Source organism: Lissotriton helveticus, chromosome 8, assembly GCF_964261635.1.
Source record: "Lissotriton helveticus chromosome 8, aLisHel1.1, whole genome shotgun sequence".
Taxonomy (NCBI): domain Eukaryota; kingdom Metazoa; phylum Chordata; class Amphibia; order Caudata; family Salamandridae; genus Lissotriton; species Lissotriton helveticus.
Window position 1 is genome coordinate 297,719,750 of NC_136069.1, and position 26,031 is coordinate 297,745,780.

General features: G+C 46.0%; 1 protein-coding gene across 1 annotated transcript in view; it reads left to right on the top strand.

Moving 5' to 3' along the window:
• RNF17 (ring finger protein 17) overlaps positions 1-26,031 on the top strand; it is a 3,010,943-nt gene that overhangs the window by 245,539 nt on the left and 2,739,373 nt on the right. Inside the window, exon 6 of the mRNA XM_078657063.1 lies at positions 14,911-14,969. Coding sequence (XP_078513189.1) covers positions 14,911-14,969 — 59 coding nt within the window. The remainder of the gene's footprint in view (positions 1-14,910; positions 14,970-26,031) is intronic.

The following is a 26,031-nucleotide window of genomic DNA, read 5'->3' on the forward strand; positions in this document are numbered from 1 at the left end:
CAAATTCTGGCCCATCGATCTCAATGATCGAGAGGGAACATATGGGGTCAGTAAGTTCATCAGAATAGGTGGGGCCGTGCCTTTCAAAATTTTGAAAGCCAGGCAGAGCACCTTAAACTCGATCCGCCGAGCAACAGGTAACCAAAGGAGCGTTTGTAATGCTTTAGACGCTGAAGAACGTCTAGGCAGCCCTAATACCGCTCTTGCGGCGGCATTCTGCACTCGTTGCAGCCGCATAAGTTCTGCCTTATTCGTACCTGCTAGCAGGGCACTGGCATAATCTATCCTGGATAGTACAGAGGCCTGGACCACAAGCTGTCTGGTAGGGGCATCGAAGAATTTAAGCACCGGCCTGATACCCCTAATAATTCCAAAACAGGAGGCCGCCACCCTCTTAGTCTGGCAGATAAAACTAAGAGTGGGGCCACCAGTTGTCATTCCACCATCCAGGTTGCTTCCCAACCACCATCACCTCTGTCTTCTTTGTGTTCAATTGGAGACAGTTTTGATTCATCCAATTGGCCACCGCACGTAACCCCTCACAAAAGTTGAGGGCATCCACAGCTGAGTCCCCACTTAGTGTGACCGCCAGCTGTGTGTCATCCGCATAGGACACCATTGTCAGGTCCCAGCGTTTGACTACCGCAGCCAGCGGACTCACATATAGATTAAATAAGGTGGGGCTCAAAGATGATCCCTGTGGAACCCCCATGGTGAGCGGGTAAGAGGTGGATTTGGCGGGTGGTATCGCAACCTGAAAAGATCTGTTGGAAAGGAAGGAGCGGAACCACCCCAAAGCCAAACCCCTAACCCCAGCTTCCTCTAACCGCCGCAACAGGATCTCGTGGGACACCGTATCGTTGGCGGCACTCAGGTCTAGCAACAAGAGTGCTGCTGTTCGTCCGGTGTCCAGCACGGAGCGCAGATGTTCGACCATGTATAACAAGGCAGTCTCCGTGCTGTGACCTGCTCGAAATCCATTTTGCGTAGGATCCAAGATGTTAACTTTGGCAAGATGGTCGGCCAGGATCCTATTCACGTGGGCTTCGGTGACTTTAGCAGCCCACGGAAGCAGTGAGATGGGTCGATAGTTCTCGGGTTTTATAGGATCTAGGGTAGGCTTTTTTAGGATGGGTGTAACTACCGCTTGCTTCCACTTGGTGGGTACACTCCCTGAGGCCAGTGACAAGTTGATAAGGGCCAACAAGGGTGAGCGGCATATTACCTGCATGTTTTTTAAACTGGGCCGGTATGAGAGGGTCTGCAGGGGAGCCGGATTTGATTTTTAGGCTCAATAGATCAAAACCCTCCTCAGAAAGGGGGGCCAGCATATCCAAGGTCATATCGTTGCCCTTTGGACAGACACCTAAGTCCAAGCGGTGCATGATAGTTGGAAAGGTGCGATAGATTACTTGCACCTTTTGAACAAAGAAAGAGGCCAGTCTTTCGCAATGGAGGTCAGTGCAAATTTCTGCTGCAGAAGCCCTCTTAGTCATAAGGTCCTTTAGGACCTTGAAGATTAGTTTAGAGGGGTTAGGGCTGTTCCGAAACTCCTGCGCATAGTATGCAGCACGTGTTCGACAGACCGCTCTATGATACGCCTTGGATAAAGTGAGGTAGCAGGTTTTGAGCACAGGGTCATAGGCTTTCCTCCATCGCCTTTCTGCTTGCCTACACTCTCTCTTAAGAGACGCCAAGGTCTCGTCGTACCACGGGCTATGGGGCTTAGTCCGGCACTTGGAACGTACCAGGGGAATAAGAGAATCCAGGACCTTGACAATCCAGGTGCAGAATGTGTCATACCCACAGTCAACATCCGAAAAGGGAAGTAAGGGTGTCTTTTCTAGAAGAGAGTAGAAATCTTCTAGTTTTAATTTACTCCACTGACGAGAGAGAGAGGTTCTATGCTGTGTTACAAAAAGAGGATCTACCACGGGAATAGCTGCTTTCACCAGCATGTGATCCGTCCATGTCAGCTGAACAGGTGGGCATATAGTTATGTCCTCTAGGGTGGTAAAGAACGGGTCCAGTATGTGCCCACCTAAATGGGTGAGGGATGACACTCTTTGTAGGAGCTGCAAGGCTTCTAGATCGGCTAAACAACTCTTGATAGAGGGTGAGAATGTGCAATCAAAATGTAGGTTAAGATCGCCTACCATGTTAAAATTTGCACAACCAAGAGTTTCTGTGCTGATGACGTCCGGGAGAGCGGCCCTGAAGGCAGCATCGCAGCCCGGAGGCCGGTATATTAGGAGACCTGAGAGGCTGTAACAGTGGGAAAGTGAGATTCTAAAGCGGGCACATTTGCAGCCCTGAAGCTTTAGTTCTTTCCATTCATAGGAAAAACGCCGTTTTACTGCCATTGCAATTCCACCCCCTCTCGAGCCGCGATTAAGAGTAGCTACGGTATAATCAGGGGGGAAAGCAAGGTTTAGGATGGCAGTATCCGCATCCTGTAACCAGGTCTCGGTCATGAAGAACACATCCGGGGAGTCTTTAGTAACAATGTCAAAGATCTCCGCCTGATGTTTGACCAGAGATCTGACATTTAAGCTGTATATACTGACAGTATTCACCCCAGACACGTTAATCTGCCGGGAGGAAGTTTCTAGGGAACGGATGCGGGAAGGTGGAGGCAGGCGCCAGCAGCAGCAAGTGCACCGATAAGGACCCCTTAGCGGCGCTACAAGCGGAAGAGGACAGAAGGAAAGACGTTTTCGTAAGGCCAATAAGTCTGCTCTACTGTACCTGGTATGCCTGCTGTGCTCCAGCAAAAAGTACTAGGAAAAAATGGGTGTTTTGCCCAAATTACCCTCGTGTACATGAGCACATGACATCAAAAAGATGTATACAAATACAAAGAAGCACAGAGGGATCGATTCAGTATTTATCCAGTATTTGGGTGTCTTTCATAGATTCACATGCCTGAATCATTCCCCGTCGTCGAGACTGGAGCCTCCGGTATATAAAAAAGTAATGTCCTAGAGACATACATAGAAAAGAATAGGCCTAAGGATGCCACCTTAGTGTCCTATCCACGTCCTTTCGTAAAAAGGACCAGAATAGAGTAGGCCCAAGGGTCCCACCTTAGTGGCCTATCTGTGTCCTTTTGTAAAAAAGGACCAAAGTAAAGAAGCCAACCAATCAGCTACTACCTCCTTCTAGAACCTTCCTGTCAGGAGCCTAGGTCTCTCAGATTTTCTACCGCACGTTGTGCTAGGGAGTCTCCACCTGAGTTCTCCTCAGGATTTTTCTTCTTCTTACTTTAAAAAACGAATTTACCAAACTTATTACATTATGGCTGATGGCCAAAAGAAGGGTCTCTTCAGAGCCTGTTCCTCGTGTGGAAAGAAAAGGCTCCATATAGAGGACAAACATGAAACCTGCCTGTATTGCCTCTATCCTCACCATCAACCCAAGGACTGCAAAATATGTAGGACCTTCTCAAACAAGACCCTCAAAGACAGAGAAGGACGCCTGCTACTCTGGCTGAACAGGCTGAAGAACAGAACAGACGACTTGGTGTCAGAAGACGGTGAGAGTGTCTCTGGTACTTCACAATTTTCCTTGAAGAGGCCAAGGGTTACTTCCCCTAGCCCCTCAGACACCCCTCCTAAGAAGACTCTCAAGAAGTCCTCAGAGGGCAAAACCTTAGTGTCTGGCAAGGATCTTCCTGTCACCAGGAAGCAACCGCTGACCTTGACGACGACAGCGTCGATTATCTCTTCAGCGCAAAAAACTGTCAACGTCGACAGTGTCGACGACGACAGCATCGTCGATTACCTCCTCGACGACGAAGACAACGCCTTCATCGACGGCGAGTATGCCAGTGTCGTCGACCATTCCATTCACTCCTTCGACGACTAAGACCTTATCGTCGATGACGAGGTCGACATCGAAGTCGAAGCCGTCGACGATGGTCCCGTCGACGAAGATCATCCCGTCGACGAAGGACACGTCGACGACGGGGAAAATACCGTCGACGAAGGACACGTCGACGAGAGCGCCGTCAGCGGGGACACAGTCGACGACAGGGAAAATACCGTCGACGAAGGTAATATCGACGACGACACCGTCAACGAAGTCGTCGACGACCCCTGGTAATGCATCGTCATCATCGGCGCCACATCTGACAACGCCAACAGGGAAATGGAAAGAGTCTGAGTTGCTATCTCAAGCCATGGATACCTTGCCGCCACAGACATCCCATATCGCCATTAAAATCACGAGGAGGCTAATTACGCCTGACCTGACGTCACCCAGTAAGGTGCAAGAGCTGCCTCCAACCTGTCTATTACAAGGCGAGGAGTCGGAGGAAGAGTTCTACACACAAGCCACAAGCCCATCAGACCTGGTGGTCAAGTGCCAAAGCACCGATGAGGAACTGGAAGAGGCGGAACATATAGAGCAGTCAGTCCACACTCAAGTCCGCACACAGGTTACACCGATGGTGTGCCTACCAGCAGCCATTGTATCAGACCTGCAATTCTTAATACAGGACTACAAGCAGCGGTTTCCAGAGAAACCCACTACACCTACACCTACAGCTGTACAAGCACCCACTCCTCTGTCCCGACACAAGCCGCCACCACTGGTGCTTAGTAGGGAACAAGAGCCAGTCCAAGAAATTCACTCGTCTGATGACGAGGAAAGAGACCAGGAAGAGGGCGAGGTCCGGGATGACGAGTCAGACCCAGATGTAGATCAAGACTATATCGCTCCTTCTCCGGCCTCCCCGGAACCACAGTCCTCAGAATCACCACCCGCAGACATCGGTGGATTCCACAACCTTGTAGAGCGTGCAGCCAAACGATTCCATATGGCTATGGAAACTCAGGAAACCGAGTGCTTCCTGTACGACTTCAAGGAGCCAACTAAAAAGACAACCAGGTCAATTCCCATCATTGACTTTATATGGAAGCAAGGGAAACTACTGATGCAAACACCAGCTTCACTCCTAGTAGTAGTACCCAGGCTCGATAAAAAATACAAGGCGACTTCATCGGCGCCAGCATGCCTCACAGGTCACCCCAAAGAAGACTCTGTGGTAACCCAAGCGGCACAGAAAAACTCACGTAACCCAGCATCGCCTCTGTCCACACCACCTGACAAAGAAGGCAGAAAACTGGATACTATTGGCAAGCGTTTCTCCACCACATCGGCCATGACAGTGAAGGTGGAGAATTCAATAGCACTTCTGGGCCGCTACAATCGGCAACTCTGGGCAGATATTGCACCTTACCTATCTAACCTGCCAGAGGATTTAAAAGAGGAGGCTCATTCACTTCTCTTGGAAGGCCAAACATCTGCCTCCGAGCTCATTGACTGCGCAATGGATGTCGCCATGACCGGTTTCAGGCAACTGGCAGGTGCTGCCGTACTCAGAAGACAAGGCTGGCTCAAAGCCACCTCTTTCCGCCAGGAGGTGCAAACGAAGATTCTTGATATGCCCTACGACGGCCAGCATCTCTTCGGTGAAAAGATTGATGAGGCCTTAACTACTATCAAAAAGGACACGGACACTGCCAAAGCCCTTGGAACACTGCAATTCCGAAACCAGTCCTTTCGTGGAAACAGAAGTAGAGGGCAATCTTCTAATAGAGGCACCTACCAGAACAGGTCCTCCTATTCATACAACCAGAACAGAACACTATACCAACCGCGACAACAGCAGCAAGGGCGTCAGACTTCCTACGGCAAGTCGAACTACAGGGGGAAGAACCAGAGAAGACCCGCTGGCAACAGCCAATGACTTGTGTCAATGGCCAGCCCACCCACCATCGAATTTTTTTAGAAATTGGAGGGAAACTCACACACTTCCTAGACAATTGAAAATTGATAACAACAGATCGATGGGTGCTCCAGCTCATTCAATTTGGACATTCTCTAGAATTTGTCACAATTCCCCCCTGACAACACCACCTCGCAAACGGTCCCACAGGCACCTACGATTGCTTCTTCAGGAAATCTCTTCCATGCTACAGAAGGGAGCGATAGAGAGAGTTCCACCAACCCACAAAGGAAAGGGTTTCTACTCCCACTTCTTCCTGATCCACAAGAAAGGGAAAAAGTGGAGACCAATCCTCGACCTCGGGGCACTCAACGTGTTCCTAAAGAAACAATTGTTCCGTATGGTAACACTCCAGGAAATCCTGGGACTACTGGAGGAAGGGGACTACATGACGTCCTTAGACCTGCAGGACGCCTACTACCATATTCCTATCCTCAAAGGGAACAGGAAATACCTCAGGTTTGCTGTAGCGGGCCAGCACTACCAATTTTGTGTCCTCCCGTTTGGCCTCAAATCTGCTCCACGGATATTTACCAAATGCCTCTCCCCTGTGGCAGCCTTCCTTCGTCAACAAGGACACCAGGTCTTCCCATACCTGGACGACTGGCTGGTAAAGGCACCATCTGCGACCGGCGCAGCCAAATCCTCCAGCGCCTGTCTGGATATTTTCCACCGACTAGGTTTGACCCTCAACCACGAAAAGACGGCACTGGTACCCAACACGGTCCTTACATTTCTTGGGGCGACTCTAGACACGGAACGCGTCAAGGCTTTCCCCTCTCAGGAAAGAAAAGTCAAACTCATCTCCCTGGCCACGTCAGTGGCATCACGGAAGACTTTTCCGGTCCGCACCTTCAAGTCCCTCCTCGGCATGATGTCCTCATGTATCATGCTTAGGCTTTCCTGTTTTCAGTTTCTATTTTTGGTAAATTCTGGTGGTGTTTTTTCAGTGTTTTCCAGTGATTTCAAAACTTCAAAAAAACAGTGCTTTTCAGTGGTTACTCATTTTCGCGCCATTAAAAACAACTGAAACAGTGTTTTACCGGTGTTTATGGAACGCTTGGCTTTTATTATTGCTTGCTTTCTTCATCAGACCCCAGCCATGGTAAGGACCACACTGTATGACATTTAAAGTGGATAAAAGGGCGATCATGATGTGTGCTGAAGAGATGAATGCCAGAATGTCACAATCTGACCAGACCAAGCAGTGTATATAGGTACAAATTACAGAGAATCGTTTGTGGCAGCCAGCAACTTCTCACAGTTCGGATAATTTTTCCTAATTTACCCTACAATATCACTGGGAGCTTCGTCCGACGTGATTTACAAGTGTTCATATGTGTCACCAGAATGACACTCTACAAGCATAATACAAAGTTACACGTTGTATGAGCCAAACGGATCGTGTATTTAGAAAGTGTATTTTCGCCCCGAAGAGCAAGAGCACCACAGTGCTAAATAACTGATATTTATTGTTTCCCGACTCTATGGCACTCGTCTTTTCAACCTCAGAAGATGAAAGGCTGAGTGGATGGATGTGTCAGGATTTGAACTAGGTTCCTTGAAGTCAAAGACGGGTCCCTACAATGGGTGTATTAATCCACGGAGCAACCAGCCCTGGATATTTTTTATTTTATGTTTTTTTTTCTACATTTTTATATTTTGCTAAACATTAATGATATGCATATATACCTCTAGGGTCTTAACCTTAAAATCTTTTTTTGTTTTTCTTCAGAAATTGTATATTGCTCTACATTTCAGAATATTAATACAGCCATGAAATACTTTCCATTGTCCTTTGATTCTGCAGCTCAGATTTAACAAGCATTTGCAATGCAATAAGTCTTGCATTTATGCAAGTGTAAGCTATTGGCACTGTATTTAAAAACAAAACAAAAATAAAGGGCATTGTTATTTGCAATGTCAATAGCTCAAACTTGCGTAAATGCGAGACCTATTGCATTGCAAATACTTGTTTTAAACGAAAGCGTGAATTGGTCACTCAGCAAGTTGAAAGTTAGTCTGTGTTCCAGAGTCGCCACCCCTCTCCTGCTCAGAGAGTGTCGCATTGCATTGTATCATCAATATAGCGCCCTCACACGACTTGTGTGCGCGAAGCACTGTTTGGTACTTCATTTGGGGCCATATGTATCAAGCAAATTTGCATTTCCAAAGGCAGAAATTCACAGAATTTCGGCCTTTGCCAATGCGAATTTGCTAAATGGTATGTATAAAGCAAAAACTGGTGCAAAACAAGGAATCACAAAAATTGCGTTTCCTTATTTTGCAATTGCATTTAAGGAATCGCAAATTTTGCGTTTCCTTAAATGCAATGTATGAAGCAAATACATTTTGCAAAATTACCACCAACTTCTAGTTGGTGGTAAGTTGCGAATTCCTTGAAAAATGCAAATTTTAGCATTTTTCAAAGTGCCATGTGACGCACATACATGTCCTTAGGGCATGTATGTGCGCCACATGTGCACCCATGCATATTTCAGGGATGCAACAGGGTGTGCACCCTTGAAATTATTCTCAATTTGTGATTAGCAAATTGCGAATCGCAAATTGAGAATAACTTCCCATTCATTCCTATGGGCCTCCTGGCCCATCGAAATGAATGGGAAAGTATTCCTTAATTGCGATTCGCAATTTGCTAATCGCAATTAAGGAATTTTAAGAAATCGCAAAAAAAATGCGATTTATGTACATACATACCTATTTGCGATTCTCGAATTGAGATTTCTTAAAAATCGCTATTTGAGAATCGCAAATCAGGTTGGTGTCTTTCAAACTAATGGCTCACAGCGCATATATTGCATTTTCTGCGTTGTTTACGCGTGGGTACCATTGGCCAGCTGTGCCATAGGATCCAATATTCAAATATGGTGCCCCAGCTCATATACAGCCACAATACCTTCGGGTTGAGTTTCTGCTATATCATACTGCCGTGGCTGCTGAAGTTAATGGAGCGTGGAGGAGGTCTATTGCAACTGTGAGGTGTACATGTTCCGTGAATGTGCATACGGCTTGCACTGCTGTACTTGAGCTGTGCCTCTTTTGTGCGTGCAACGGAAGGTGCATGGCTGTGCTGTTCCTATTGTGTGCTTGATAGACTCTTGCACTGCTGCTGTCTGTTATTTATTTACCGACCCTAGGTGGCGGAAGCTTGCTCACCTAATGAGTGAACTGTTTCAGTTCTAGCGCCTGTTATGTAGCTGCTCTGTGTGCTCAACTCGAGTGACTTTCTGGTGTCTCTCCGCTGTACTCTCTGCTTGTGAAAAGAAAGTGTGCTTTGCCTGTTTTATCTGTGTGAGGGACGCTTGTTCAGTGGCTGCCTGTGCTTAATCTGAGCCAGTGGCTTTCGGCGCTCGACAGAATTGTCAACATCGACTCTTAAGACAGTCTGCCACGCTGTTAGTCTAATTTAGAAATTAATACAAAAGTGTGTTATTAAATGAGATACATTAGAAACGACTAATACCTCTGCTCAAGCCATTCTAACAGCTTTGGGTATCTGGAATGGCCTGACTAGTCACACTTGTAGCAGTGTGATGTTAATAGTTCTGCTGGTACTGTCATTGGCTGGACTCGCAGGGGCAATAAAGTAGCTCAAGCTAGAGTGGCCTCCTGACGAAGCCCTGGCACTTTTTTTTTTTTTTAACAAACTAAGCACTTCTGCCTGCGCTATATCTATTTACAGCAGGATAGGGAGGTTACACCACTCCTGCCTGTGCAGTACTTGTTCTCAGTACCCCCGTGTGTAGTAGGGCAGTCTGCTCCGAAGGTTCCAGTTCATCTTATTAACACAAGATTTTTTTGAGATGCCTTCGGTTCTTCACAAAAGCTCTACCCAAACAAATTTGATGATGAAAAAGCATGAATGTGGCATTTTTTTTGTGAACAAGGTCGGCATTGTGCTCATTCGGCGCTTTGAAGCGGCAGGAAGGAAGCATGAGGCGCTTTAACTGCAGTAAATAAATGCATGCAATACTGCCCACTGCTTCCGCCGCCCCATCTCACACAGGGCTAAGATTAAGAAATGCTACGAGGAAGAGGTTTACTTCCTAATTGTTTCAAAGCTCTGTCATTTATAAAAGCGCAAGCAATAATAAAGATTTGACTAAGACCAAAGATAGCAATTATCAATGCTAACTCTGGTGACTCACCTCTTGCACGTTTACAGCAGGCGCTGCCTGTGGTGTGACCCCCCACCCAATAAAATCGTACGAGGTGTTAATTTTTGAATCTCCTTTGAATCTCGGGTGAACGAGCAACAAAGCCTTGTGAAGTGTTTCAACAGGGGGTGTAAGCACACCTCGGCACCTCCTGTGGTGTATGGAGCCAGTTCCTCCTCAGGGCGCAGACACTGGCGGCGAGTCACAGTCCCACAGTTAATACAAAAGGCAGACCCCGTGGAACTGGAAGGAGCGGACACCCTAGGCCGGCTTGAAACTCTGGGCTTTGGAGGAAGTTGCACATTTATGGAGAAGACCCGCCTTCTTAAATAATTGAGTTGCAGAGCAGTCCCTAATATTTAGCACGAAGGGGATGATAACTTTTAAAAATAAGGCTCACAGCTTTGTTACTTCAATTAAAACCAGGGCACTGCGCTGAGATTAAAGGACAATGGCGCTTGGGGTTTAACTTAAGCACCGGTGGAGACATTCACTACGGCGGGGAGGGGCACAGAACCATCGCCGAGTGCAAAGCGCAGCGCCCATTTCAAGAGCACCGCGCTAAAAGTAAAAGTGTGCTTAAAGGCCATGAACAGCGGGAGGAGGCTGAAATGTTTCATGAAATTACCGATCCCTAGCGCGGATGCTGGGTTTGTACTGCTTTGGCTCCCTCAAGTGGTGAAAAGGTGCAAATGGCCAAGTGGTCAAATAAATTTGAAAAATTCAGCGATACTCGGTTTAAACCGGGTCAGCTGATTTGCAGTCGGTATGGTTATTTCGGGCAGACTCGGTTTTAACCGAATTCCGGACAGCCTAATCATGCTCATTCCCCACTGCCGCCTCAAGATGCGCCCACTCCAGGAGGAGCTGACGAAACAATGGACACAGAGTACAGGATCATTCGAGGACCGCATACGAGTCACTCGAACTATGGTCAACCACTTACAGTGGTGGAGATCGCTCAAACACCTGTCACAGGGATTGCCGTTTCTGCTTCCCGCAGAGCCACATGTGATAACGACGGACGCATCCCTAGAAGGCTGGGGAGCTGTCCTCCAAGAACTCCAGATCAATGGCAAATGGACAAAACAGGAAACCCAACTCCACATCAACCTATTGGAGTTAAGAGCGGTCTTCCTAGCTCTACAAGTTTTCCTACCACGCATTCGAAACTCCCCAGTGCTCGTCAGGACAGACAACACCATGACGATGCACTACCTGAACAAGCAGGGGGGGACGCGATCGCTCTCACTATCTCGAGAATCGCAAAGAGTCTGGAACTGGCTTCTGCAACATGGAATAACGCTGAAAGCGGAGTACGTCCCGGGCAAGGACAATGTCTTGGCGGACGCTCTGAGCAGAGAGGGGTATTCATCCCACGAATGGGAGCTAGATATGGAAGTGCTGGAACACATCTTCGCGGAATGGGGAACTCTGCGAATAGACCTCTTTGCCACGAGAGAGAACGCAAAATGCCCAAGCTTCGCAAGCAGGCATCACCACTCAGGAACCCTCGGAAATGCATTTTCCATCGCATGGCGCAACGTCTTTGCGTACGCCTTTCCGCCATTTCCACTGATACCCAGGGTTCTCAGGAAGATGAAGTCGGAGCCCTGCACTCTGATTCTGATCGCTCCATTCTGGCCGAGGCAGCACTGGTTCACGGACCTTCACCGCCTCTCTGCCCAGCCACCTATTCGCCTGCGCCAACATCCAGCTCTGCTCACAATGTCCCAAGGACAGGTACATCACCCGAATCTGAGCTCTCTAAAGTTGTCAGCTTGGCTCCTGAATACAGGGAATTCAGCCACCTAAACATCCCGCAGGAGTGCAGAGACGTCCTTGCAGTCTAGAGCGGACAGCACTAATAAAACTTACTCACTAAAATGGAAGCAGTTTTGCTCTTGGTGTGTGGCCGAAGGCTTGCACCCCTTCCACATCACTCCACAGCAGCTGCTACCATACTTACTACATCTGGCGCAATCGGGCCTTGCACACGCATCGATCAAAGTGCATCTGGCGGCGATCTCGAGATTCACCAGGACTTCTAAGGGTCCATCCCTGTGGGCAAACCGACTCATAAAGCAGTTCCCTAAAGGTCTCTTCAGGTCCTTCCCACGTCCAAGACCGATCCCTCCGTCATGGCACCTCAATGTGGTCCTTCACCAATTAATGAAGCACCCCTTTGAACCCATCCATAGGGCAGACATCAAATTTATTTCGTGGAAAACTGCCCTCCTCCTGGCTTTGACTTCTGCCAGAAGGGTCAGTGAGTTGCAGGCTCTCTCAATTCAAGATCCTTTTATACAGTTCAGGGAGGACAGAGTCATTTTACGAACTAATCCTCGGTTTATTCCGAAAGTCCCCTCGGACTTCCACCTCAACGAACCAGTGGTACTCGGGTCATTCTTTCCAAATCCTACCACTGTAGCCGAGAAAACTCTACATTCGCTGGATCTGAAGAGATGTCTTAAGTTCTACATTGATAAGACAAAACACTTCCGAAAATCATCTCAACTCTTTATTGTTTTTAGTAGACCACGGAAAGGCATGCCCTTATCAAAACAAAGCATTTCAAGGTGGATTTCCTCGGCGATCACCTTTTGCCATGACAAGGCCGGATGACCTTTGGACTCACGAGTCAAAGTTCATTCGACAAGAGCCATGTCCACGTCTGCGGCACTGTTTGCTGGAGTGCCGGTATTGGACATTTGCAGAGCGGCGTCCTGGAAGTCCCCGCATACCTTCACCAGGCACTATTGCCTGGATACTGAGCTGATGAAGGATGCAGCAGTGGGCCGAGCAGTGCTTCGCCATCTATTCCAGTGAGGTGAGCCTTCCGACATCCCTCCATCCTTTATTGTTATGCACATTCTTTTACTAATATTTACATGACCATGCATTTTGGTGGTTTGCAATCGCCTGATATGTATTATCTACAGACTCATATATGATGTTCCATCAAAAATGTGCATAATATATTGCTTGCTACTCTGATTCAGGCATGTGAATCTATGAAAGACACCCAAATACTGGATAAGAAATGCGTTACTTACCTGTAACTGCAGTTATCCAGTATTAGTGTCTTTCATAGATTCACATGCACCCTCCCGCCTCCCCTGGAAGAACTCCCCTATCTCTCTAACAAGTTTACGCCTTTCTAGCTTGGTGCGTACGAAAATCTGAGATACCTAGGCTCCTGACAGGAAGGTTCTAGAAGGAGGTAGTAGCTGATTGGTTGGCTTCTTTACTTTGGTCCTTTTTTACAAAAGGACACAGATAGGCCACTAAGGTGGGACCCTTGGGCCTACTCTATTCTGGTCCTTTTTACAAAAGGACGTGGATAGGACACTAAGGTGGGATCCTTAGGCCTATTCTTTTCTATGTATGTCTCTAGGACATTACTTTTTTATATACCGGAGGCTCCCGTCTCGACGACGGGGAATGAGTCAGGCATGTGAATCTATGAAAGACACTAATACTGGATAACTGCAGTTACAGGTAAGTAACGCATTTCTTATTTATAATCCAGGTTAAATTAAAAACCCAGATATATCCAAAAATGAATTTTTTAAGGAATGAATACACAAATTACAATCACATACATATATATATATATATATATATCTATATCTCAAACAACTAGGTGGAGCACAAAAAAAAATCAACAAATGATTATATACAACAAGAGTACCTTCACTTGCACTCAATCTTTCCATATAATACAATATACAACATATACATCACATATACATATTTACACACTAATTTTACAACACAGCCCTACAAAAATAAAAACCAAAAAAAAGAATTTACACAAAAACACTTGTATATCTGTGTGCATTCCTGAATTTCAATGCTACACTCCCAGGTAGTCCTATCTAACAGCGCCAGGAGAAACTAATTACCCCAAATTAATTATTTCAACCGGCGCTTATGCTACAATCTAGCACAAATTCACATTTGAAACGGACTCCTCCACAGAATGTCGTCGCAGTCGCGTTTCAGCCACACGTATCTATGGGCTTCCTCCGGACAGAAGGGCCAAAGTACAGGGATCCACCGATTTAAATACGGACCCTGTGCACCGTGGCTGGAGAGTCCAAGGTGGGGTACTCCCAACGAGGGGTACCTCTGAGGGTTGGCGCCCACTTCTAGTGCCCACTCGGTAGAAAAATTCACAGCAAAGGAAAAGTTCAATTCTTCTCTCTCTGGCGGCTCAAATCCACACGGCTAATTATTCTTCAAGACGCGTCGGGAACAAGGTTTACCGGCATGGCTCCAGCAAAAAGCACATAAAGAGCTAAACGTGTCAGAGGAGAAAATGAAATATTTGGAATACATTATCAAGCATTGCTCCATTTGAAGAACTGCAATTTTGCAAACATGGAGTGCATTGACCAAAATGCGCAGTTAGGGTTTCTCTTAAAACTCACAGCTAAAGGCTACTGGTGAGTGCCAGTCCTGTTTTGAGTGCAGCCACATTGCATAAAATGGTTCTCAGTCCAATGGCTTGCACCAGAGTGGTATGACACTTGCAGTAACATGTTTGTTGGACAGTTAAGAAGGCACAAGTCTTTGAATGTTAAGATGCAAACATCGTTTTCGCTCTGTACCTTCTGTACTCCACCAAAGAGTTCATGAGTGAACGATTTTAAAGAAATTAAGACTTACCAAGCTTTTATTCATTGAAAGAACTGCAACTTTACAAAGATGGACCACATTACCTAGAATGCACTGGGCTACAGATTCTCTTCCACTTGAAACTCACAGCTGAAGGCCATTGGTGAGTGGTTTTGTGTGTGTGTATATTCAATTTACTTTTGATTGCTTTTGTGAAACCATATCATGACGCCAACTGTATTTTGCATTTACCATAGCACTCTCCCTCAAACCAAGTAAAAAAAATGTTTCAACTGTAATTTTATTTAATCTTTATAGATGAATATCCACGACTTGTCTACCCATTATGATTTGAAGAGTCCTAAAAAATTAAAAAGGTAACGTATTTGTATATTATGGGCATCTTCTGATCAATTGGGTTTGATTTCTGCTGAAAGATACACAACAGATGAAATAGTTTATCTTGGATATGTGCTGTTTATGTGATTGCAATGTTCTGATGTGTACTTGTGACCCCAGATTCTTCACACTTAAAAATCCTGCAGGTGCTGGACTGGTTTTGTAAGTTTTTCAATTAGTGTACCCATGCACCAACAGGTGGTCGAGTGCGGCTCTACGTTCTGCCCTGGAAGTGACATTGCAGAACTTATAAATGTGACCCATCTGCACTGACGTTCGTTACTTTCTTTCTGCGCCTTCCAATGTGTTGGATTTGGTTTGGCTATTTTTTCCCAGACTGAATTTCATTGTGCAAGGGATCCTAGAACGGGGTTCAAAGCCTGCCGTACCTGTCGTAAACAGATGTTGTTGATGGATCAACACGCGCCTCTTGTTTTTTGGTTTGTGGCACAGCTCCAGGTTTTTGGAGGAATGTGCCCTTGTGCCCCTAAAGACCTTAAAGCTAAGCTGCAAGTTGCCAAACATCGTAAGAAACTATGCATGTCCCGTTTTGGTCTCAATCAAATTCAGACCCCTTCCTGTTCTTAAGGTCAATCCCTCAAGACGTCGTCTTTGTAGCTGTGTTCGTCCAGTAAGCCGAAGTCTTAAGTTCAAGAGGAAATTTAAGAAAGCAAGAGGGACTTAAATTGATTCTGTCACTATATCTAAAGATAAGTTTTGACGGCATCAAGGTACCACTAAGTCTTGCTCGTTGCTAACCTCCAACAAAGGAGTCTATTCCACAGTTCTTCCTGATGTTCCCAGAGTTTTGCAGGCAATCAGTGATGCAGCAGCTATATCAAGGCCTTTAAGGAGGACATCTTGCACCTTTAAGGCTCCCCTCCAGCACCCTCTGGTTTGCCTTCCATCTCAAAAACCCACATATGCTTCTCCAGTTTGGTCCTATCCGGTGGGTCTGCCTTTAGCACTGTCTGAGCCCCTGAACCCGTCTCGAGTTCCAGATCTACTTTAATTGCCAACTTCGATTCCTGCTCCAAGGCCAGTGGTGGTCCCTTCTTTTCTTGACACCAGACTTGTCGTCGCTGTAGGTGGACACTCCCAACGATTCTGATGGCCGAACTGAGCTGAATTCACCTCGACCCAACCAAGGTCACTCTGACTCCACTTCAGTACATCTGATTCCCCCGTACAATCTGATTCAGACAAAACACTTCTGCTGCCAGGAAGCCATCTTTAGCTGTTCTACCAAATTCTTGGTCCCAATTCTGGCCAGAGATTGCCACCAGAGCGAGATGGCAATGGAGGTGATGGGGATGATTTAATCTCACATTATGATGACATCACGTTTGGACTATTGTAATAGCCTATATTTGAACATACAAAAACAACATATGAACAGGCTCCAATTAGTCCAAAACGCAGCGGCCAGACTGCTGTCTGGAACACCTAGATTTGTCTCCGTTAAAGGTGAGCTTAAGAGGCTACACTGGCTCCCAATGAAACAAAGAACTCGCTTTAAGGCTCTCTGTATAATTTTTAAAGCTATTAACGGAATCGGCCCTGAGTTCCTTAGGCAAAAGTTTCACTGGTACGTTCCTGGGAGAACGTTACGATCTACCAGGGCTAAACAAGTGCAAGTCTCCATGCCAAAAAGAGTAAACTGGGGAGGCAGGAGTTTTACTCACTGTGCCTCGAGAGCTTGGAACAAGCTTCCCTTTTCCCTCAAAACTTCCCCAAATATTCTCGCGTTCCGGAAGAGCCTGAAAACATGGCTCTTTTCACATGTAGCATTCTTTCAGCTTCCCAGGAAGACCAGTGCTTAGCGCCAGGACACCCAAGGGTAATCGTGCGCTCTACAAGTGCAAATAACATAACATAACAATCTTTATATGGATCTATAGGAGGCCAGTGGGCTGAATTCTTCCCCTAATAGAAGATTGTTTCCCCCTTAGGCCACCGGTGTAAGGGAGTGCTTCCTTCCATTGCCGTAGGTATTAGATGTGCTGCAGATGTAGTAGATTTACAACTTCCTTCAATTGAGGTTAAAACAAATGTGCTTACTGAAATTGTTCACCCTTTGCTGTCTTCTTCGGAGCCCATCAATGTCCTAACAGACACCCCTTCTGCCCACTTGGTCTAAGCTTTGCTTTTATCTACCTGTGAATTGAAAAGTGGTCAGATGCAACAGAGCTGCAGCTGGCGATTCTGATTATCTTATGTAACATCCTACAAGTGAGTTTGGTGGTCCAAGCTTCCACCAGCAAAGAGCATCCTACTGCTTTCTTCATTACCCCTCCAGACCGAGTTGGAGTCGAGGCTTTCAGGGTGCAAATGTTCTCTTTAGACAGCCTAGACTTTAAGTTGTACCCTGAGGTGGGGGCATTTCCCAATAGCTGGGAGAGCCCTAGCTGGATCTTTTCACCACTGTCAAGAACGTACAGTAAGTGGCTTAGTTTGGGGAGTAAACAAGGGAGGGTTGACTATCTGGGGGTCTATTAACACATTTTGACCAAAATAATTTGAGAGGGTTATTGAATTTGCCTTGGATTTAGGAGGATGTCGATTCACTAAACTGCCTGAGGTAACAGAAGAGACACTACACACTTTTTGACAATGACATCACATTACATTACATCCTTTGACCTATGAGGCCCAACTCTTCCAGAAAATGTTAAATAACTTTAGCCTGGATGTTGCCACAATAGTTAACATTGCTGAAGTTCTATAATAAATAAATGATTAATATCACAAAACGGACAAATGTCTGTTTTCAATACCACCGATATTATGGTGCTGATATAAACTTTGAAAGTGGTGGAAAGTAAAACTTGCCCTATATTTTAGCGAGCAAGTGAGCCGGACCTGTTCTAGAGGGGCTCAAGGGGATTTTTCCCATAGAATAGTTATTCCAAAAGGGGATAAGGTGCATTCAAGTTACATTTTTCTCATAAATTTGCTAAAAAGCCACAAGCTCCTCAAATTAAATATTACGATCTTTTCATGGTGTGCCGAGCCAATGAAAGCTGGTGCTCCTCTAGAGATTACCCAGTTTCTTTCACAGTTTGTTCTTTGTGCCCAGATGTATCATAAATTACTTTCATTTTGCAAGAGCCGGCATTTTCTCATGGGTGCCACTTAAGACATGGATGCCCAATGCCAAAAATTACATGCACTTTGATATGCCAGAATTTTGACATTATTACGGTCTGTCTCATGGGTGACCTTTATGTCAATTACTTCTAATGTGGGAGGGCCAGCATTTTGTCATGTGTGCATCCTTTGCATATGACACGTGGCCCTCTCATGACATGATTTACTTCCAGTTTGCCAGCATTTTTCTGTGAGTGCCCCATATGCTAAGATTCTCCTTTAGTTTGCCAACACTAGTACTTTACCATGGGTGCCCAGTATGGCAATTACTTCCAGTATGCCAGTGGCAGTGTTTTGTGACAGGTACCTGTCTTTTTTTTTTTGCAGAATGCTAGCATCAGAATTTTGCCATGGGTGCCTCGATAAGCCGAGAATGACCTTCAGTATGCTACGGCCAGTGGCACTCGCAAGCATAATGCCATAGTCTTACTAATTATTGCTTCCATTTGCACACTTATGTTCACTCATTCTCACTCACTAGTTCATTTACACTCACTTACAATCAGTCGTTTTCACCAACTCTTGCACTCACTCATCCTTCCTCAGTCTTGATTATTCTTGCTCATTCTCTCTCAAAGTGTTGCATTTACAAGCAGCAGGGCTTTTGCTCCGAGTGACTAGTAAGCATAGTTATAACTGAAAAATTGTCATTTTATTTTTCAAATGGTAGAGATTTAAACTGAAGAAAACGTTTTCTATGAAACATTAAGTAGCAATGTCCTTCTCCACTTAAAATTAAGCCAAATATCTCGTAATATTTTGTGAAGAATGTTTTTCCACTTAAAATTCTTCCCATATAGACAAATATATTTTTGTTATAAATACTCTACCATCTCAGTGGTCTCCTGGTTGCAAGATGTTTGGTGTTTGTAAATGTGACACTTGGAAATGGGAGAAAATGTAAATGAGTTTCATGGAATCCACAAAGTTAAATCTTCGGTTTAATTTTCTCAGTACCCTGCCATATTCAAAGTAAAAAATAGAGCCATTATTTAAATTGGATGAATTTAAACTGCCAAAATATTTTCCATACTGTGAGAATTTTTTAACAATATTTTTCTGGACTTTAAATTTCTCCCGTTTGTTATACATGTAACTGTAAATGATTGGCTCACGCACTGTATTTGTATACAGTCTATAACCAAGAAATATTGCTGTTGTATCGACGCCTGCTGTTAGCGTGCACAAAGTTAGCTCTTTCTGATCGGAAGCGTGTCTCCATAACTAAGAATAGTGCTCCCCCTAGCACTTAGCGTCCCTTTTAATGCACTGCTTTCTTCCAAATGGAGGACAGTAATCTCTGGTTTGTGTTCGTAAACTCGCATCCTGCTTCTTTGCAAACACACATCTTTCCGAACACATCCTCTGTTAAAGGGCTAAATTAGCCCGAAATGCATTAGGATAAACGATAATTTGATCGATACATGTCATGGATGTAGTCCTGAAAAAATTATTCACATTGGAAACCCAACGTTTGAAAGAATAAACGCATATTTGAATGAAGAAATAGAATATGGAATGAACCATGAAAATTGATTGCAGTCTGTTATTACAAACCATGAGCAAAGGGATTACCGTCCTCCTTTTGGAAGCCAGTAGTGCATCAAAGGGACACTTTCCCCCTGGGTGGAGTGCAATTCTTACATACATGTAACTGTGCCACATGGTAAAAAGTTATGTCCTGTGCCAGAAGTATGACAGTCTCTCAGTCACCCGTACTTTTATATTCCATTCATACGCATGTTCATACATCCTCAAAGACCACGCTCTCACTGACACATGACTACCCTGTCATAGTGCCCCTAGTCAAAGTATTTTGTTCAAACCATAGCATCTGACTCCATAGACTTTAGACATCAAGTCAATGAAGCTTGCCTTGAGGGTGTCTGGTAACAATGCGCAGGTTGTTTAGCCTTCAGTAGTTCACAATGTTTTGCACTGATCGGAAGTAGCTCAAGTCTCAGAAATTGTAGGAGCCCCCTGGGTTAGATGGTGTTACTGGCCTCGACTAGTGGTACAGCCTAGAACTCTAATCTCACTGTCTTGGTGGCATAAATTTATATTCATCTTTCACTTCTAACAATAAGATATCAGTCCTGTTTATATTCAATCCCAGTGTGGGTAAACCAGAATCATTCAGGCTAAGTTCTGAACAATTTTAATAATGAAACATTTCCATTTATAATGCATGGAATTATAACATTTCAAACTACGTTTTTTTTTTTTTTACACTTTGAAAGCACAAAAAAATAAAATATACCTCTTTGATCCAAAAAGAGGCGCACTCCCAAATATGGGGCTCAAACCTCAAGCAGCAAATACTTTCTTTACGTCTTTTGCCAGTGGCATTTAGTCACTATTGAAACAACCTGTCCAAGAGGTAGTTGTCATTTCTCAAACCACACAAGTAACTTGCATATGTTTTCTAATTCAAGTCTAGAGCTACAAATTTCATGAACTGGATGCTGCTAGTACTTGAGTGCTGTATTATATCACAAATGAGATGAAGTGGGTTTCAAACAAATTATTATTCACAATATAAGGCTGTATGTCATGCCAGAGTGCTACCTGCAAAAGATTTAAAAAAGTGACACGGATAATGGCTGAAATGCCCTAATTATTCTTAGCCACTATTAGATACTGAGTCTCCCTGCAGTCTCTTGACTTTTTTTTTTGTCACTGGGCCATTCCAAACCGAATGGTCATTTGCAATAGAACATTTCCCCTCACACCTCACTGAGATGACCCCCACAAGGGCAAAACTGATCTGGGGTTGCTTGTTCCCATATAGTGGAAACAAGGCTAGTCTTATTCTTGCTGGTTGTGCCTGAAGTAGCATCACCATGTCTGATTTGCCCCCCCCCCCCACCCAGGTGTCAGATAGGCACTTGGGAGTTAATTGGTGTTCCAAACTAGAGGAGCCCATTTACTGAGCTAGGGTTGCCCGCATAAGCACACCAAGATGTTGGGCTGGCCGATAGTGGCTTTATTCCAGACTAAGCAACGCTGCCTCTACTAGTTGAGGGGGTAATCCTTGTACTGACTTATTCAAATTGAGGACCTGGGGTGGGAATGACAAATTTCCTAGTAGACACGAAGGAAAGTTTCAATTCTATTAAGGACTCAGAGGCGAGGATTATGCTCTGCTTTCTTTATTTTCCAACACCAGCAGATTCAACTTTGCAGAAAGAAACTCTTTCCCAGGAACCCCTGGGAAAGGGCAGTCCGAGAGGTCAGCCAATCAGCATCCACACTTGTCCTCATGGTCCGGGGAATGCTGGGATATCTCCTCTTTCTTGACTGCGAACCATCCAACCGTCAACCAAATTCCATTAGTCCGCTTTAGATTTATCTGGTCCTGAAAGAAGTAAGAGAATAACAAATGAACCAGAACTTAACCAACATAAGGCTCACAAAGGTATTATACCGATAAGGAGCAATATGAACAGAAAGATAAAAGGATACACAATCACCAATGCGAATACAATTACGCTTGGAAAAGTAACAACCATAAACAATAACATTGAGACCAACACGTATACCTTACGGCGTAGTTGATACCTAGGCCGGGTGGGAGAAAGGAACTGATTCCTCAGAGGCAAGGATTATTCCCTCCAAGAGTTCCGGAGTCCTTAATAGAATTGAAACTTTCCTTCGTGTCTACTAGGAAATTTTTCATTCTATGGCAGGACCGGAGGCGAGGATTATGCTCGTTCAAAGCTTGTCCACCACCAGGGAAGCCATGTCAATGACCGGTTTAAAATAGAATCCCTTAAACATTGAGTCTGATGACCAGTCAGCGGCATTGAGAATATCCTCGAGACGAGCACCGAGGGTAAAGGCTTTGGAGGCGGGAAACAACCTTTACCACGCGGATTTTACTCCGCGTGGCCTTTACAACGCGTCCCTTACAACGCAAGTCGTTACCACGACTTGCGCTGGAGGGCGCTAAAGGATTAAAAATAGTAAATTTACTATCCCAACACCTTCCCTAGTGTCCACGGGGCTGGTGTTAGAATAGTAAATTATACTATTCGAAATCCGCGCCCCCAACGCAAGTCGTGGTAACTGTAGGAGAGTAGGGTCTGCAATCCTATGATCACCCAGATTTTTGCTTTTTGCTTCACTGGTTTACGACTTCCCTGGCTGTGGGCCTGCTAATCAGACCCACAGCCTAGCTGTTCTCTCTACTCCAAATTGTACCCAGGTACTGAATTGGCACTGGGCCCTCTCCAAGTCCCTGTACACAGGGCAGAGGTGTACCCAGAAGTCTCCCAGGGGCTGCAGCATGTATTATGCCACCCCTGAGCTGACTAACTAAACAGACACAACTGGCTGCTTGACAGCTGGGGCAAGGTGGTGTAATCACCCTTTGCTTTAGATATAGTATACCTATATCTAAACCTAAAATGGGCACACAGATCTCCTATGGCAGGCCTTAACAATCCTGAAGGCAGAGTGTTTGGAATTGTGTGAGATGGTGCTCTGGCATGAGCTGAGCCTGTCTGCTGCTTTCGGGATCTATCCCTTAGCCGTTTCCATGATAGCGTCAGACCATATACTCTTAAGTGCCTTATAATCCTCGCGGTTATGGTAACTTTGGTCTGACATTATCTAAACATGTCGTGTAAGGTGTCATACGCTTTGGAATACTACCCCCTCGCCAGTTCTGGCGACGGGGGTAGCATTCCACCCCTCTAGAGGGAGAAGACATGTTGGTAGCCTGTACCCCCGGTTAAAGTTGGACACAGCCTCAGCTCCACAAAATGGATGCTGCCACCGAGACACAAGTCTGACCTCCTGCTGCTGGGAGTCCTTCCAGCGAGGAGTGCTTGGACAAAGGGTTTCCTGTCAGGGGCGGTGCCAGCACATCCCAGACAGGGTTTTGTGTATCCCAGGTAGGCAGGGCTATAGAGGAAGGTGACTGCAAGTGGCACCCCGGTGCTCACTGTGCATATGCCGGCTCAAACCAGTTCCTGGGGCACAACAGCCCCTGAGCTGGGGAGATACCGGACAAAGGAGAGGGGTGTAACCACCCCCCTCCTAGTCCCACCCATAGGGCAGGACTTAGTCGCGTGCCAGCCCCTTTTCTCAGGATAAAGGTAGGAGCAGGCCCCCTTCCAAATTAGATCATCTTTGAATCCTGAAACTACTTTCCACGAAAGGAACTCAAGACTCTTCCTAAGATTTCTCCCTTGTTACTAAGGAGTAGTCACCCTGCAGCAGCAGGCACCAACCAAGCATCGCGGTTTGCTGTAAGTCTCTCCTCCGGATCAAGACTGCCCAGCTCGACGAGAACCGGCTTCCCTGGCACCTCTGACCTCTACCTGCATCATCAGCCCAGCTGAGATTCGTGGGTGTGACGAGACCTCGAGGGACCGGCCATCTTCAAGACTGCACGACGCTTGCCCAGCACGACCACCGAGGGATCCTTGAGTGAGTGCTTTGGGGTTTGAGAAGCCCCAACCCTGAGCAGCTCCAGCACCGAAGTCCAGCCCTCCAGCATCCACGAGATCTGCGTGGGGCCCTTCTGCTCTTTGCTGCTCACCGCGTTGTCCAGGTCACTTGCCCGTTGGCTAGTGGCCCTTCTGACGACGAACCACGACGACAACACCGCTGGTCTGGTTGCTCCAGACTGACCCTTGCTCCCCTCCAACAGAGGAGCACCCCGGACCCTCCTGGTCCACTCCAGACGCCATTTTGAGTCCACCGCGTGGGCTTGCATTTGCCAAGAGTTGTTGCCCCAATCCTGGGTCCAGCGACGTCGACAGCAGATACCTTCGTGGGACAGCTCGCCCCTCCATCCTGGTCGCCGACAACGCCTCCTGGTCCGAGAGACAGCAGAGCCCAGCGTCGCCCACTCACCTGGTCGAGGTGACTTCGCCCGGTGCCATCCTGGTGCCCACCTAATCACTGGCTAGTGATTCAGGACTTGGTCCCCTCTGCTTACAGGTCTCCATCTTCATCGATCCAGGCTTGGATCCCATCGAACTTCTTCACTGGTCGCCTGCCAGCAACTTCTTCTTTCAGGCTCCATAGACTGCAACGAGGATTCCCGACGTCTTTTCAGACCTATGCAGCCGCAGCCCCTGGGCTAGGTAACCTAAGCATTTCGGTGCACCAGCATAGCTTAACTATCTAAGTGTCCAGATCCTTTTTCGTTTCAGCTCTACCTAGTCGGATTCGTCCGATAACACTAACTTTGCATTTACTAGCCTCCATAGACTTTGTTCCGCATCCCGCGTGAGAGTGCACACTCTGCACCCGATCTCCCTAGGCCTCCTGCTAGTAATCTAAAGGTTCAGTAGTCTAGTCCTAGCGATCCCAAAGCCTCTGAGAATAGTTACTTACCTGCTAGTAATTCGCATTCCACTTTTGTAGTATATGGTTTTTCGTGCCCCTCGGGCATTTGTGTAAATTGTGCGACTTTAAGTATTTTCTTAAGAGTTTTGTGTTGTGCTTAGCTCCCTGACTCATAAAGAGTTCAGGGTAGTACTGTTATAAATAGATATACTTTTATTTTCATAACAACTTGTGTGGTGTCCTTTCACTTGGTGTTCAAAGGGTAAATGTGGTGGTAAACAGCTGGCTTAACACGCCCTCTAGAGTTTAGCCTAAAGACTGCTCTTGTCCATGCTACTAGGATAGCTGGTCTATCAGGTTGACTTACAACCAATCATCAATAAGGGTCGTTTGGAATGATACATAGTGATCACTAGAATAGTGAGCACTGCATATCAGGCCAACTTCTCACATTGGTGAGCAGCGGTTGGGATTTGAGCTTGCTGTTGTTTTACCACACACGTATCCTAAGAATATCATTTGAAAGATCACATAGGTACATATAACTTAACTTAGAATACTCAAAGTTCTACTGAACCAGCTGTTGTAGTGTCATAGGGCTTAGCACACCCTAAACTACAACTCTAGCAAGGGATCAGTAGGTAAACCCATAGTGTAGGTAGGTGCATCACTTACACCACACTAGAAGCATGTCTACCCATGGAGAGTCTTCAGAGACTCCCCTAGTGGCTAGTGACCCTCCACAGGTCATCTCAAGATATGCAGCTCTCAGTTTCCAGGAGTTGAGACAATTGTGTACCTCCAGGAAATTGAAACAGGGGTCTAACCCCACCACTCCCTTTCTGTTAGGTGTCTTAGAGACATATGATGCTAGGAAAGCTTCTCATACAGATGGGAGTATGCCAGCCTTAGAGGGTACCCTTGGTGATCCAGACCTCCTTGACACTGAAGATAAGGTTGAGGAGGAGGAAGAAGAGGAACTCTCTGGGGATGAGACAGACAACAGGCCTGAGCTAGTCAGCAGACTTACTAGGGCCAACTTAGACCTACTTAGGGAAGGATCTGGGGGACCCCCAGTACTGACCCTAATGAGGCCTAACCTTGGAGTTAGAAGAGATAGATCTCCTTCTAGGGACTCCAATAGATCTCTGCACTCTAATGCCTCTTCCCAGAGGAGAAGGATTTCTCCCCAGAGGAGACTGACTTCCCCTCAGAGAAGAGAACATGAAGCAAGGATGAAACAGGCTAATCTAAGGATTGAAAGGGAAGAACTTGCCCTGGCCAAAGAGAAGCTTGCCTTTGCTAGAGAGCAGCAGATGAGTGGGGTAGTCCCCACTGGTGGCAGCAATCTCCCTAGAGATAAAGAAAGGAGTTTAGACACTAAACACCTGAGTAAGATAGTGCCCCCCTTTAAACAAGGGGATGACATCCACAAGTGGATGGCTGCTTTGGAGAGGGCCTGCACTGTCCAGTGCATCCCCCAAAGTCAGTGGGCAGCTATACTGTGGCTCTCCTTTGAAGGCAAAGGTAGAGATAAGCTCCTCACTACTAGAGTTGAGGATGCTAACAATTACCAAGTCCTGAAGA